At 34.5% G+C, this 17557-nt stretch overlaps 1 protein-coding gene across 4 annotated transcripts in view; it reads right to left on the bottom strand.

Annotated features, from left to right (window-relative positions):
- Positions 1–17557, bottom strand: part of VMP1 (vacuole membrane protein 1) — a 130026-nt gene that overhangs the window by 24747 nt on the left and 87722 nt on the right. For all 4 annotated transcript variants that reach the window (XM_027518000.1, XM_027517998.1, XM_027517999.1 and 1 more), the window contains 2 exons: positions 8186–8266; positions 4237–4353 (listed from right to left, as the gene is read on the bottom strand). In XM_027518000.1, coding sequence (XP_027373801.1) covers positions 4237–4353; positions 8186–8266 — 198 coding nt within the window. The remainder of the gene's footprint in view (positions 1–4236; positions 4354–8185; positions 8267–17557) is intronic.

Here is a 17557-nt window from a genome sequence, read left to right as displayed (position 1 = left end):
GTAATTCTAAATTCTTTTAATTCCTAAAAACAAACTCTCCAGTGCTTTGTTACTGTGCATTAAATAATAACTATAGCCTATACGACTAAATGGGAGGGAAGTGAAATTAAATAACATCGTGTTAGCCATCCACTGCGCATCTCACCAAAGTGGTTAATTCAGACTAAAGCTTGTTATTTCAGTAGAAGATTAATCAGGCAATGATATTTTCTTAATCAATGTCCTAGGGTTAACAAAGACACTGACAGTTGCACAGTTGGACATGTGAGAAAGAAATAAGGCTAGAAAAATAAGTTCATAGTCCTTTTTGGTATTTGTTTAGGTATCTATCGGAGAAGGCAATGGCACCCCACTCCAGTACTCTTGCCTAGAGAATCCCATGGGCAGGGGAGCCTGGTAGGCTGCAGTCCATAGGGTCGAGAAAAGTCAGACATGACTGAGCTACTTCACTTCCACTTTTCACTTTCACGCATTGGAGAAGGAAATGGCAACCCACTCCAGTGTTCCTGCCTGGAGAATCCCAGGGACGCGGGAGCCTGGTGGGCTGCTGCCTATGGGGTTGCACAGAGTTAGACACGACTGAAGTGACTTAGCAGTAGCAGTAGGTATCTACTGGTATCTATTGGGTTTCTCTGGTGGCTCAATTGGTAAAGAATCCTCCTGCAATGTAGGAGACCTGGGTTTGATCCCTGGGTTAGGAAGATCCCCTAGAGAAGGGAAGAGCTACCCACTCCAGTATTCTGGCCTGGAGAATTCCGGACTATATAGTCCAAGGGTCACAAAGAGTCGCACACAACTGAGCAACTTTCACTTCACTTAGGTATCTATTAATGTGAAAAAGATATTTCTTATCTTATGAAAAAAGTAAGCACATATAGATATCAAACAGTTACAAGATGGATGATGATTTATAAACAATCCTACACGAATGGTGTATGAAGATTATGAAGCTAATAAGACAATTAGTATAGATCATTTATGAGAAAAGCATTAATATATAGGACTCTTCTAAGTATCCATACTAAAAGCCAGTTACTCAGAGCTATAGATCTTTTACTAAAAAACAGAGCTAATGATTTGCCTCTCAGTGACTATACCACGTGTTTTCCCTACCATCATTTCCTAACATTCAAAATAAGCCAATGCCAGGATAATTGCACAATTTCATTTCTTAAAAACAAAACAAGACTTTCTTTTTATATATAACAGTTTGAAAATTCACTGTGCTAGGCAAGACACTTAAGAACATATGTCTCAGAACATTTAAGAACATATGTCTCAGAATCATCTGAATGGGGATTCTACCAAATAATAAAAAAAAGGCACAGATCCCCAAAGAGCCCAATCAACCATGTGTACAAAGAAAATAAGGGTAGAGTAGGAAAAAAAAAAGATATGAGTGTAGGGAACTAATGGCACCAACAGAACAAAGAAGAAACTATACATCTGCAAAAGAAGATTCCTCCAGATTCTGGAAAGAAGAATCACAGGCTGAATCATATATTAAATATTTACTGAGTGCTAACTACATGCCAGATGCTATTCTAGGCACTAGAATACCTTGGAGAGCCAAGAAACAAAAAACTGTCCTCACGGAGCTTATATTTCAGTATGTGTGCATTTGGTGGTAGGGAGAAAGTTGAGAGGCAATAAAGAATACACATGGTAAGTAAATTATATGGTACATGAAATATTATATAAGCATGTTGACTTCTTCCTTTGTTCATCATTTAGGAGAACAGAAATATTTCTAAGGGACTGTATACAGGCACAGGAATTGAACTTGTCCAGTAGAAAGAGAAATCCTTAATTAACATTATTAGGTGGGTTGATTTCTTTTAGGGGATGTTTAACAGACAGCAAGATATAAATAAAAGTAACAACATATATCAAGGGAAGTTGTCTAGTTTAAACTGAGGAAAAAAGAGAAGAGGACCAGAAGAGTTTACTATCAAATTACAGAAAAGTCTGTGTGTAGTGTGTCTGCCCTATTGTTTTAGAAATACTTGTAATGTTTATATTACTCACTAATACTGCTTACCCAAGGAATGAGAAATGTTTGTGGCCCTGAGCTACATCTGGATGCACATCAAGTGACATGCCTTTAGAAAGTATGTCTCTCTGATACAACGGAACACAACAAACATATCCCGTGGTCTCAGTTTAGTGAAGGAACTCAGATTTTTTTCCTTTCAGAAACACAGATGGATTTTAGCCTTCTTTCTTTGCTTCCACACAGATACAGGGAATGAATGAGCTTTGACTTTAGAGTTTGGTTTGAATTCTAGGCCCTCCGATCTATGAAATGTGGATAATAACCACATCACAGGATTGTTCTGAGATAACCAATGCAAACTGCTTGGCATAGATCCTGACAAATAACAGGCCTTAAACATTTCAGTTTTTGAGATCATATAAATAAATTACAGTAAGGCAATGCAAAAGAGTGGAAAGAACAATGAAGTTGAAGCCGAAAGACTCAGGTTCAAATTCCAGCTGTTACTTACTCTTTTAGGCACCTACTTCCTTCTCTAAGTTTGATAATTACAAAATGGGAGTAGTAATTTCTCTATCCCAGGATTATAAGAATTAAATCAGATGGCATACATTAAGTACTTTAGAGTGTGAAGCACTAAATTAAAAAATTAAGCATTATTATCATAACTTGAAAAAAAACTGAGAATGTTAAAAACTCTATAACTATAGGGTACTTTTAGCATAATATATTTTACTGTATTTTATAGAAAGTCAGTATAATTCATAAAGCAGAATATATAAAGTTTATGGATTCCTAGAGAAGTTGCTATTATAAAGGGAATGAAAAGAATCTGTTATTGTTCCTTAAGTATTAACACTCTCAAAGGACTTCAAAAAGTGAAATGATTTTATTATTAGAAAAATCCTATTACAGTGTTTTAAATCTTTACCAAATAACTAGCATTCCAGTATTTAAAAACCCATCGTCTTGAACAACACACTTACTTAATATAAGTAGGAGAAACTATATTCCTTGAAGGAGAATAACAATAAAGTCTTGAAATTTCAAGTGATTATCATGGCAGGATTAGAAGACAAGCTCAATAAACTCATCCTAAACACCAAAATCTAATATTAGAAACTGGGCAGGCAGAAGCAGCTAAAGTTTTCCTTTAAAAAAAAAAAACAAACTTATTTATCTATCTGGCTGCCTCGGGTCTTAGCTTGGCACATGGGGTCTTCTTCGTGGTGCACAAACTCTCTAGCTGCAGTGTGTAGGCTCCCTTGGCCCCTGACCAGGGACTGAACCTGCTCCCCCTGCATGGCCAGGCAGGTTCTTAACCATTGGACCACCAGCGAAGTCCCTCAAGTCTTCCTTTTTATTCGTCTAAGAACTGGAGGTAGAGAGGTGGTGAGTAGAAACTTGGGGGATAGACGTCCTTTCAATTATTATGGAATCAGACCAGGGTTGAAGACATTACTCACTGTTTTTGCCTTTCCTCTGGTGAATGCTTCCTTGCAAGCCTCATTAATTAAGACAATCTTTTGCATGTTAACTCTATTTTATTCCAGTAGGATTTGCCTTTTATACTACTCCTATCAACTCATATCAAAGTCTTAGAAGCATATATTCATTTCCTCTCATTTAAGTCCTTGGTCTCTTTTCTCTGCTCTAGTACACACACACACTCACACTGCCTCCAACCCCACACCTCCCCCACATCCTTATCCTAAAGATTATGTTAAGAGTGGCTTTGAGACTAGCAGATTCTCACTTCTCTAACCAAAACCCACATCTCTTCGCCTCCTCAGGGCCCACTTTCTTCTCCATTCTCCACACTAACACCTGGCTGGTATTTTGTAAAGGATATCGGTGCCTTGAGAGGAAGTGTTATATATAGAATATGTGAAAGAAAAGTAGAATTAATGAAAGAGAATACTTCCTCAGCTCATGATCAGTTTTTGTTTGGTAAAAGTCTTGGGTTAAAAGTTTCAAAAGGCAAAAGTGAAATAACGATACAGAGAAAGGAAGGGACAAAAGAAGGAAAGAAAGAAAACAAGGAGGAATAATTTTCCAACAGAAGAAGGGAAAACTGCCCCCAGTAATCTTCAGTGATGTTCTGTGTCTGAATACCAATCCACTAAGGAGCAGAACTCAAAATCCTAACAATTTGTCTTGGAAAGAGCAAGGGGAATATGTTTTCAGTGCCTTTTAATGGGTTCATCATCATTGAGCAGGGAGTCAAAGGGTATAATTACCTGGATATGCATTTTAATTATTGCTTTTCCAATCAGGGTTGCACCAAAGAAAGTCCAAAAAGGTACAAGAAAGTGTCCACATGTTATTCCAGCCAGATCAAACAAAGGATTTGGAATCTATTCAAAAAAGAAAAAATAAAATGAAACATCCATATATAATCCAAAAAACAGTTTAATTTTACTACCTATAGGTGTGTGGAATTATGCATTAATCCTTGTCTACCACTGCAAAGAGAGGTATGGATTCCCTGATCAGTGCTAGACTGTCTGGAATTTAATCCCATTCGGTAGATACTTGACCATTTGACAGCAGTGAGGTATAAATGAAGAAAAAGCCTCAAGATTATTTCAGTAGTTATTAGGGTCCTAAAATCTTTGGCTTGAAATAAGATTATCTGGAAAGTGCTCTACTCTATAGAAAACGTTCTTGTAAATTCACAAATAAATTTACAGGTGGGATGTGCTTTCATTTTTCAACATAAAAAAATTAATTATTTGTATTTTACTTTATGACCGTCCAAGGCCACAGGGCCATGTGATTTATTCTAGGAAAAAATCAAGTGTGGAAACACAAGAGCACAGATACAGATGTTGTGAATACTCAGTCCCAGACAAAGAAGTGATTCACAACAAATACTTTTCCTGAATATTCCCACATTTCAAGAATGCTAAAAGACAATTTCATGCAAAAATGCAAAGAAACCACAAGCTGTTTTTGAGTACTTCATCCATTCTTCTGCCAAAGAAGTACTCTTGTCCTTGAGTCTGTTGGTGGAACCATTTATAAGCTAATTAATTTATATAATTTCATGTTTGTACTTCCAAAGAAAAGCCCAGTTGTTTAAAAGATATTTGTCACGTATGTTCTTTTAAAAACAATGCCATAACTAACTCAGAATTCAAGTATTCTTTTATTAATAATACTCAAATTCAATAATATAATTTTTCTTATCCAAATTTAAATGCTTTCTGTAATTTCATGTCTTACAACCATTTAATAATTGTATCACTTCCACATCCTTACAACCGTCATTTCTTTTATTTCCTCATATGACTCTCACAACTCTATGATTTAAAATTTTAATAGATTCCCTTTATTATCAGGCTCTACCTCAAACTGAAATGGAAATTAAAGTATACAAGATATGCAAATCAGAGTGGATAAAAATTAGAAGTTGTATGTTGGATACTCTCAGAAGAGAATAATCACTGTTTGTTTTTACAAAGGCATGTTATTTACTTTTTTTCAACTGTTAACCTAATACACAGAAAGGCAGATTAGAATAAAAAGAACTATTATGTAGCTTTGAGATTTTCCCTCAGCTAGCTTTGTTTATCTTAGTTTAAATGTTAACAAAAAAATTACTAATTAATAAACTTCTCCTTACCTTACTCTTTACTTACCTCACCTTAAATAAAGTATATATACTTTTAATACTTTAATATATATATTAATTTCCTAGAGGGTCAGATCTATTAATTTATGTTAAAAATTGACTCTTCCTAGTCAAAAATAAAGAAGATTGGCTAGCATAGAAAGTGGAATTTTAGCAGGGAAGACAAAGGCATAGGTGAATGCCAAAGAATAAATATTTTTTGCTTCAATAAATCAAAGATACTTGTATTTTCCCCAGGAATGAGGAAAGCTAACTCTTACTGAATTGTTATGTGCTTTTCTAGGATTTTTACATCAACTCAATTTCCAAAACAATGTTATATGATATGACATCCATTTTATAGATAAGAAAAGTGAGACAGACAGGTCAAGCAATTTGTTCATTATCAGTGGCGGCAGAGCAGGCTTTCAACCCAAACAGCATGGCTCCCACACTATTCTCTTAGCTTCTAAACTAAGGACATTATCACCGTTCAGGCCTCTCAGCTTAATCCTATACTGCTGGGTTTCCACAGTACCTTTCACTTAGCACCGTCTCCCTCACTAGATTTCAGGATCCTTGAGAAAAGGAAATACAGCTTTCACTTCTTTGTCCAAGCACTCAGGGGTTGATTCAAAGCTGATGAATAACAGTAAAAAATGGATGGGCACTGTGACAATTCACATATATTATCTTAAATCCTCATGGTGTCGCAAAGAGTTGGACACAACTGAGTGACTGAACTGACTAAATCCTCATATCAGTAATGAGTGTCTTGATGCTCTATTTTAAAACTTAGAAATGTGAAAGTCGCTTAGTCATGTCTGACTCTTTGCGACCCCACGGAATTCTCCAGGCCAGAACACTGGAGTGGGCAGCCTTTCCCTTCTCCAGGGGATCTTCCCAAGCCAGGGGAAGACCCCCTTTGGATCAAGCCCAGGTCTCCCGCATTGCAGGCGGATTCTTTACCAGCTGAGCCACAAGGGAAGCCCAAGAATACTGGAGTGGGTAGCCTATCCCTTCTCTAGCGGATCTTCCCAACCCAGGAATCGAACTGAGGTCTCCTGCATTACAGGTGGATTCTTTACCAACTGAGCTATCAGGGAAGTCCCAAAATTAGAAGACTAGGGCTCAAAGAGAGTAAACTGACTGAAATTACATAGCTAAGAGGAAAATCTGGTTTAAGAACCTAAGTAAGCCTGACTCCAAAACCAGTTCTCATCTCACTGCATCACACTACAACATACCTATACACTGCTCAATATTTGTCAATATTATGATAAAGAGCTTCTCCAATAAAAAGAAAAGTTAGATGATGAAAATTTCAAGTACTGCCAGGGTTAAAAGACAGTACTAGAGGCACGTGTACATTTTAGACTATCTCTAGAATGTTGATCGCTTGCTGCTGCTCTTCAGTTGTATCATGCCTGGTTCTCTGTGACCCCACAGAGGTGGCGTGCCAGGCTCCTTTGCGTTTCCTCCACTGTCTCCTGGAGTTTGCTCAAATTCACGTCCACTGAGTAAGTGATGCTATCTAACCATCTCGTTCTCTGCCTCTCCCTTCTCCTTCTGCCTTCAAGCTTTCCCAGCATCAGGGTCTTTTCCAGTGACTCGGCTCTTCGCAGCAGGTGGCCAAAGTATTGGAGCTTCACCAACAGTCCTTCCAATGAATATTCAGGGTTGATTTCCTGTAAATTTTGGCACCAAATGTCTTCCCTTTTTGGGTATGTACTTTGCTATGGTGGGAAAGAGTTTACTCAGATATATTCATATTCTAATATATAATGGGTAAAGAAACTATGTGCCAGCAGGTAATAATCTTCTGAATTTTACTTACAGTTGCAACTTTTATCATATTAACTAGGTGCATCTAGTATTCTGGCCAAATCTACCACTGAACTATCAAGAATTTTGTACAAACTACCAAAGAAAACTTAGATCAAAATGCTTCATTTCAAATATAACTGTTTCTATTATATTAGAAAAGGACCAGGATAAACATCAACTCAAGAAGGATTGTCAATTTCACAAATTTGCAATTTGAGACATTAAGTTTTGTTTTTAAGTTTCTTGTGTGAGACACAAATAGTATGACACAAATAGTTTCTTAGTTCACTGTGGCCACAGATGCCCTTAATCTTGCCACAGATGTTTCAACTACCAAGCTAGGTATTACAGTCACTTAAGGAGGTTTTATATGAATTCTTCCTTATAACTATATGCCTGAGGCTTTGGAAAAGGAGTACCTGTCTATAACTCTGAAAAGAATGAAGTCATTGTTATTTGTTTAAATGTACTTCATTATATATTCTTTATGGGAAGGATGGATTTTGTCTCTTTTTTCTTATTGAATCAAGCCATTTAGGTGTGAAGTCATCATGGCAGGATGAAATGCTTACAAGTCAGTAAATAAGATAGAAACCTAACCAACAGAAAACAGCTCATTTGATGAGTAAGATGAATGATTAATAAAATTACATACTCATTAAAAGTGATAACTTTTTTAAATTCATACACTTTAAAAACAAATTGAATCAAAATATAAATCCACCATTTAAATACAATTTACTTACTGAAGCACAGGCTAAAATTCCAAAAAATCCAACCTTCTGTACTAGATTTTGAACTGCCAGTTTAGCCCGGGAGGCGAAATCCTATATAAAAGGAGGATATCAAAACATTAATAATCCCCTCAGCTGTCTATTTTATACACAGTATCAATAGTGTATACGTGTCAATCCCAAACTCCCAGTTCCTCCAAAAGAAGGGTAGATATGCATATGTATGGCTGATCCATTTTCCTGAGCAATAGAACCTAACACAACTGTGTAATTTACTCCAATAAAAATTAACTAAAAAAAAAAAAATTAATGAAAAGTAGAAGAAGGAAAGATGGCTCTTTACAGTTTATAATATTAAATGTCTAATAATCTGAAAGCAGTGATTCATTTAATAAGATGATATTAAAAAAAATCACAGCAGGTTACACTGAAAAACATGTGAATAAAATCTTCGTAAAACATTAACTACACAACCTTAAATATAAACTTATAATACATTTCAAGAATAAGCCAAGACACTGTTACTGCATTTTTTTGGTTCTCTTTGGATTATCTAGAGATGAACAAAATGTTATAAACCAACCCATTTTTTTGGAAATGCTAGTTTACTACTTATCTCTTTCTCGTTCCTTTAATAATTCACAAGACTTACTCCCTGATTAATAGCAGGGTAGGAAATCAAAGAATTTTCCAAGACAGAAAATGAAGACACCTCTACTGATTACTAGCCAGGAGATGAAAAAAGAGTTATGTGGCAGTAACTTAGCATTCATTACCCCCAAAACAAATAACGTCCTACACTGCAAAGTTTGTGCTAGAAATAAAAATGGTTTTCACAAACATTTTACTGAAAAGGCTCAGGCCTTTCAGTAATCCTGGGGTGCAAGTAGAGCAGATTCTTCAGACTCTAAACTCAGTGCTCTTTTTATTTCACCATGTCATCTCCCAGACTGAAATATACATTTGGCTGGGTAGTTTATTCCACACTCTTCTTCTAGCATGTGCATGCTGAAACTATTTATTTTTTTCTCAATAATCGTATAGAATATTCATAATATAAACGATAGAAGGTTCCTTCATAGAACAGGAATAGGGTTTAAAGCATTTGTGGATTCCAACTTAAAAAAACAAATACACCAAAACCACTTTAACCCAAAATATTATGTTGAACAGTTCTATTACCACAACAGTGAATACTGAAATTACACACGCAAAAAAGGGAAGACCCTCCTCCTACTTACTTGTTGAGGATGGTGAGAAAGTCAAAGCAATTAAAGCAATATTTTTAAAGACATTAGCAGTTAATACAAATACTTTGTAATCAAACATACAGGCTCTCAAAGTTAAATCATTAAATTCTACAATACAATTTTGTAATTTTACAACTTATTTTCAAAGACAGAATTTTTCTTTTCAGATTAGGCTATTTCAGTAAATAAACTGTTTCAGATTTAATATTTTTAAACAACTGAATTACCACAGCAAAGAGTTCTTTGTATTTAAAAAAATTTTTCTAATTGAAGATTTAATTTTTCTTAAAATTAACATTTATTGCATTAAATGTGAAACACTGATTTTATTGATTTAAAAACTGTTTAGGGATATATAATGAAATCAGTTTTCCTATTAACATTAAAAACAAATTATACTTCCATTTGTTTTCAATAACTTACATAATTCACAAATATCTAAATTTGAAATTCATATAAGCACTAAATAAAAACTGGCCATAATTAATAGAAATGTTTTGAGTTTTACATATACCAAACAATACTATTAGATTATAAATTAGTTATAAAATTTTAATTACTATAGCCCAAGTATTAAAAATATAAATTCAGGAAAATGTCTTTCTTTACAGCTCTTGATATCTTCAGAGCAAATCTACTTTAGTGAAAGATGGTATTCACCTGTGAAGAAAAAGTAAAACAAAGAAAACAAGAAGTATACAAATTTATTTTAAAAACAACAAAAGTTTTTATAAAGCTATCTTCCAAGTCAGATTAATATAGGAACATTTTTCTACCACAGAATTTATGCAATCCTCAATATATAAAGTTACAAAAAATTCATTTTTTGTGTAAAATGGTGTAGACAAGATCAATAAAGCATTGAATTTGAAAGGTTTGCTGTCCTGTTTCCCTTTATCTTAATTTCAAGGTTTTAGATTCTTGCATTTATTTAAAGCAAGTGACTATGACAGTGCCATTATTTTAAACTTTTGTTATTTTTCTACTATAGAGACACACATACATACATTTAAATTAGAAAACAGGTATGATTATATTAGTTGGTTACATAGAGGAGAAAATATTTAACATTATGCAGATCAGCTAACATACAAAATAATACAAATATGTAAGCCTTCATAAGTTCAAGAAATCATGTTTTAAAAAACACCTTGAAAGTAAGGAGCTATTTTATCCCTTGACATAATCTCTTTACTCATCCGAAATTAGACAAAAACAATGGAAAAGGCTCCCTGTTCTTTTGGATTCCTGGGTGCTCATCATCAATTATCCTTAAGAGCACTTCAAGAATCTTTATTTGAAGGAAAAGACTCACTCTACCCAAATCAGTGAAATAGAAAGCTCTCTTTACTCTCTTTCTTCTTTTTCAAATTAACTTTTAGCTAGCATGTCTCACAAAGAAAATAAGTTAAGTGCCTTTTTAATAGGGAGCTTTGCTTTTTAAAAAGTCTGAAAGTCATCTACTGAAAACAGATTTCACAAATCTTATTATGTGTTACACACACACACGCACACATACACAGAGAATGACCATGCTACTTTCAGTTCCTATTAATTTATTTTCCACGTCTTTCACAATATTCTCAGAATTAAAATTACATTTATATGTTAAATAAGCCATAAAAATTTATTTAAACTAATAAGTCTGCACAGTTACTTTCATTACAAGAAACCAACAGCAGGAGTATACAGCTCGAGGCAGAATTTTGTTTTTCCTTGCCAGAGTAATGAAAACAAGCTCAAAGAAGCATTATACTAGTATCTGTACCAAATCTGAAATATTTTACAATGGTAAATTAACTCATGTTTAGATCTCATAAACATAACTATACTTTGTTGCTTTTAAACTTATTTCACTTTTAAAGTCATATTCAAAACTTACTGGTATCGCTTTAAAGGCTTTGTTAACATATTTATTAAAAACATCATTTTTAAATCGTCTAAAATGTTCTACACATTAAATGCAGTTATAAGTTTTTCTTTGCTGCTCTGCAGTTTTAAATTTTTTATTTTTAAACAACTTCAATACTTTAATCTGCTAGCTTTCTAATGATGTAAAAGTAACATTTTCTATGCATTAAAATATTTCTATTTGTGTTCTCTTTTAAAGAGAGAAAAATGTGCTGTAGATAAAATATTAGAATATAAACCCAACTTACACACACACATTCAGCAAAAAAAACCCTCTTTCACTAATGTTTAAAGGACAATTTCAAAAAAAATTTGCTATTCGGTTTAGGCCATCAGATAAAATAAACTAGCCAAGAAAAAATGTGTACCATAATAAACAACAATCATTTAAAGGAAAAGTTTAACAAGTCAATATGTTAAGTTTTCAACCTTAAAGTTAAATATCAAAGGAAATTAATACTTCATTTTAGTCTTTTTTCTTGTGTTTGTGGGAACAGTGTAGCAAGTTCAATCTGATTACTTCCTCAATTGTCATTCTTCATAAAAAAAAATATGTACAACTAAAACCAAATTCCTTTTAACAGTTTCATTTCTCTGGACTCACATTTCACAACGTTTATGTATTTCACAATTTTAGTGCCCAAGAGCTCAGAGTTTCATCCTCTAGCTCTACCTAAATAAGTAGTATGTATTCACAGTTAGTACTCATAGATCACTTTCTACTTTTTAGAAGTAAATAAACAAAATACAAGTAAATAAAATTATCCTTCCCACTCCCACTGACAGTGATTATCATGCTTCTGAAAGTAAGAACGAGAGACACAAGGAACATTTTTCCAATGATTACAGAAGATAAGATGAAGAGAAATTACAATAAGTACTTAACTACTGAGATTTCAAGGATTCATAAAGAAAAGCAGACAATGCTTTCCAGTATGAATATTTCTGTACTACTTTTGTTTCGTATTTTTTCCTAAGAAATATTTATGATGAAGATAAGAGAAACTATATAGCCAATTATAATTAGATTGCAAAATACTAACTTTTGAAGAGGTTCACTTAGATGTAAATATTTGCAATAATATTTATCTTCAAGTGGTAACAGTAAACCTTTTCACTCTCATGATAAGGGATCACATTAAATTCTAAGATTTCCTTAAAAGCAACAGAAAATCTCTAACATGTTAAATGAATGCAATGTTACTAGAGATAAATATGTATTTGGTTAACAGCTTATGTTAGTTTGAGCTGATCTATCACCATCGATGTGAGGTAACTGGTCAGCAGTTTTATAAATCAATGGCTTTTTAATATATGTTAAAATTTCTGTTGAGTTAATGCTCTTCTTGGGCGTGACACTGAATTGGCTCCACAGTCCATATTAAAATTCACAGAGCAACTGCTTCAATAATAATTTCTCGTTATAAGAGGAATTTGTGTTAAAATAAACTGCATTTGCGAAGTTCTTTTGGCATATAAAAATGACTTGCTAATTTCTGTGTTCTACTCAAATATATTGTATCATGTTATTATTCTGTATTAACCAGAAATGGAGTTAAGACAGTAATAATGACTTAATATTGCAAGTTGTTTTAGCATCATGGACAATCATTCTGAAATATTAACTTGTTAAGATACTAATAACCATGTAATTAAGTATTTTCTACAATGAAATAATATTACATGTGGTAAACAACATAATTAATGGGTATAATTAATTATCATCTTCACAGAAATTAGAATGAAACACAACTCATAATTTTAAAATCTTTCTCCTCTTAAAAACAGAATAAAATGTTTGTTAACTGCAATTTCCTACCTGTTATCAAGACTCTTTCTGAGTTCTTTCACATACAGATATGAATCATTAATTTATTAAATGCAAAGTGAACATTTCATTTTAGTGCTGACATCCTCAACAATATTATTAATGTAAGTGATATTATTAAATATTACATATTTGAATAAGTCTCCTTTAAATGAAGTATAATTTCAAAGGAGTCACATATCACCTATTCTGTTTTTGAATTATAATGGACTCACACAAACTAGCAATATGAAGATTGTTAGGAAATAAACTCTAGAATTACAAGAAGAAGTAGGGGAATTAACTTGATAAAATAAAGTGACTGCAATAATGGAAACTTAATTAATTAATTTTAAATTCAGTACCTATAGGATGCTGGATTATAAAATACAACACATTTTCCCCAAAAAAGTGACCAGAAAAGAATGGTTCAACTACTTTCAAAAATGAAAGTTTCAATATCCAATTTATAGATTTTACATAATTAAGCCAGAGATGACAACCAGAATTTCTATTTAAATTGGAAATTAGGGTAAAATTCTATAATCATGCAACAGAATATATCACATAAACACATTTCAAAAATGCAAAGAAACTTCATTCTAAAAATAATTTATGGAGATTTAGAAGTTTTAATAGGAGATTAGAGAGTTCTCATTCAAGATACCAACATAGGAGGCTCTTGAACTCATGTCCTCCCATGAACACACTGAACGGAATGCACAACTCCCATCTTCTTCCTGTAAAGTGAAAGGGTTGGCTCCCCACAAACCCACATCTGATGCTCTAAGTTTTAAGACTTCCAACTGATAGACGGGCCCCACAAACATCTAGCTTTGAAAGTCAACAGGGCTTGTGTCCATGAGACCCACAAAGCTATAGTGAACTAAGAGATACCAAAGTAAAAAAGCAGTATTTATATACCTCAATGGAGAAATAGACACCAATACAATAATAGAAGGTGACTCTAATACTCCACTTTCACCAATGGATAGAGCATTCAAACTGAAAATCAATAAGGAAACATTGGAATTAAATGACATGTAAGATGAGCTGGACTTAATGGACATATTTACAAAACAGTCCATTCCAAAGCAGCAGAGTATACATTCTTCTTCACCACACATGGAACATTATCCAGGATAGATCACATATTAGAACATAAGATAAGTATTAATAAATTTAAGAAGACTGAAATCATATCAGTATTCTCATCTGGCCTCAGTGGTATGAAACGAAGAATCAATTTCAAGAAGAAAATTGGAAAATTCACAAATATGTGAAGATTTAACCACATGCTACTGAACAATCAATGGGTCAAGGTACTTAAAAGTGAAATAAAAACATTGTCTTGACACAAAAAATTGGAAACACAAAATTTATGGGATGCAGCAAAAGCAATTCCAAGATAAAAATTCAGAGTGATAAATGAATACATTAAGAAATAAGATCTCAAACACCTAACTTTACACCTGAAGGAATGAGAGCCCATAGAACTAAGTCCAAAGTTAGAAGGGAGGAAATAAAGTCACAGTGGAAGTCAATAAAATACACTAGGAAAACAATAGAAAACTCAATACAACTACAAGATTTTTTGAAAAGATAATAAATTAGACAAAATTTTCATTAGATTCACCAAGAAAAAAAAGAGAGGACTTATAGAAATAAAAGAAAAAATGAAAGAGGAGACACAACAACTGATAAACACTAAGAGACTACTTATGAGTCATGAGACTACTATGAACAATGACATGCTGAAAAACTGAACGATCTAGAGAAATGGATAAATTTCTAGAAACCTACAACTGACCAACACTGAATCATGAGGAAATAGAAAATGTAAACATACTAATAGATCGAATCCAGGTCTCCCGCATTGCAGGCAGACGCTTTAACCTCTGAGCCACCAGGGAAGCCCGAGGAGGTTGAATTAGTGATCCAAAACCTCCCAACAAAGTAAAGTCCAGCACCAGACAGTTTCACCGGTGAATTCTATCAAATATTTAATGAAGAATTAACACCAATCTTCTCAGATGCTTCTAAAAAACTGAAAAGGAGGAATCACTTCTAACTCCATTTTAAGAGACCAGCATTACCCCCAAATCAAAACCAGATAAGGACACTACAAATATAGAAAATTATAGGCCAATATCCCTGATGAACATAGATGGAAAAACCCTTTAAAAAAAATTAGCATAACAAGTGGTGCTGGGAAATCTGGTCAACCACTTGTAAAAGAATGAAACTAGAACACTTTCTAACACCATATACAAAAATAAACTCAAAATGGATTAAAGATCTCAACGTAAGACCAGAAACTATAAAACTCCTAGAGGAGAACATAGGCAAAACACTCTCTGACATACATCACAGCAGGATCCTCTATGATCCACCTCCCAGAATATTGGAAATAAAAGTAAAAATAAACAAATGGGACCTAATTAAACTTAAAAGCTTCTGCACATCAAAGGAAACTATTAGCAAGGTGAAAAGACAGCCTTCAGAATGGGAGAAAATAATAGCAAATGAAGCAACCGACAAACAACTAATCTCAAAAATATACAAGCAACTCCTACAGCTCAACTCCAGAAAAATAAATGACCCAATCAAAAAATGGGCCAAAGATCTAAATAGACATTTCTCCAAAGAAGACATACAGATGGCTAACAAACACATGAAAAGATGCTCAACATCACTCATTATCAGAGAAATGCCAATCAAAACCACTATGAGGTACCATTTCACACCAGTCAGAATGGCTGCAATCCAAAAGTCTACAAATAATAAATGCTGGAGAGGGTGTGGAGAAAAGGGAACCCTCTTACACTGTTGGTGGGAATGCAAACTAGTACAGCCACTATGGAGAACAGTGTGGAGATTCCTTAAAAAACTGGAAATAGAACTGCCTTATGATCCAGCAATCCCACTGCTGGGCATACACACTGAGGAAACCAGAAGGGAGAGAGACATGTGTACCCCAATGTTCATCGCAGCACTGTTTATAATAGCCAGGACATGGAAGCAACCTAGATGTCCATCAGCAGATGAATGGATAAGAAAGCTGTGGTACATATACACAATGGAGTATTACTCAGCCATTAAAAAGAATACATTTGAATCAGTTCTAATGAGGTGGATGAAACTGGAGCCTATTATACAGAGTGAAGTAAGCCAGAAGGAAAAACACCAATACAGTATACTAACGCATATATATGGAATTTAGAAAGATGGTAACGATAACCCTGTATACGAGACAGCAAAAGAGACACTGATGTATAGAACAGTCTTATGGACTCTGTGGGAGAGGGAGAGGGTGGGAAGATTTGGGAGAATGGCATTGAAACATGTGAAACGTCATGTATGAAACGAGATGCCAGTCCAGGTTCAATGCACGATGCTGGATGCTTGGGGCTGGTGCACTGGGACGACCCAGAGGGATGGTGTGGGGAGGGAGGAGGGAGGAGGGTTCAGGATGGGGAACACATGTATACTAATTAAATAATTTTCTATTAAAGAAAAAAAAAATTAGCAAACTGAATTCAACAACACATTAGAAGGGTTATTTACCATGATCAAATGGGATTTAGACAGCTTCCCTGGTGGCTCAGTGGCAAAGAATCTGCCTGCTAATGCAGGAGACAAGGGTTTGATCCCTAGGTCAAAAGACCCCCTAGAGAAGGAAATGGCAACCCACTCCAGTATCTTTGCCTGAGAAATTTCATGGACAGAGGAGCCTGGCGGGCCACAGTTTATGGGGTTGCAAAAGAGTAGGACACAACTTAGTGACTAAACAACATATGCAAATTGTGATGCACCACATGATCATCTCACAGCTGCAGAAAAGCATCTCACTAAATCCAACATCCATTCATCACACAAATTCTCAAAAAGGGGGTACACAAGGAATCTAGTACAGCAAAGCCTTAGCTAATATCATAGTCTTGTGAAAAACTGAAAGCTTTTCGTCTAAATTCAGGCACAAGACAGGACGTCCACTCTTACCATTTTTATTCAAATGGAAAATTAAAAAGTAAAGCCATATCTGTTTGTAGATGATATATTATATACACAAAATCCTAAATACTTCAGCAAAAAACTGTTAGAACTAATCAACTAATTCAACCAAGTTGGAGGATAACAAAAATCAATATACAAACATCTATCGTGGGGACTTCCGTGGTGGCTCAGTGGTAAAGAAGCTGCCTGCCAATGCAGGAGACACAGGTTCGATTCCTGATCTGGGAAGATCCCACCTGCAGTGGAGCAACTAAGTGGATGTGCCACAAATACTGAGCCTCTGCTCTAGACCCCAGGAGCCGAAACTGCTGGGCCCGCGGTGCTGCAGCTACTGCCTCTGCTCTGCAACAAGTGAAGCCCCCGCGATGAGAAGCCTGAGCACTGCAACTAGAGAACAGG

The sequence above is a fragment of the Bos indicus x Bos taurus genome, chromosome 19 (assembly GCF_003369695.1).
Source record: "Bos indicus x Bos taurus breed Angus x Brahman F1 hybrid chromosome 19, Bos_hybrid_MaternalHap_v2.0, whole genome shotgun sequence".
Lineage (NCBI taxonomy): Eukaryota > Metazoa > Chordata > Mammalia > Artiodactyla > Bovidae > Bos > Bos indicus x Bos taurus.
The sequence above is the reverse complement of the archived record's forward strand: the minus strand, read 5'-3'. Positions and strand labels throughout refer to the sequence as shown.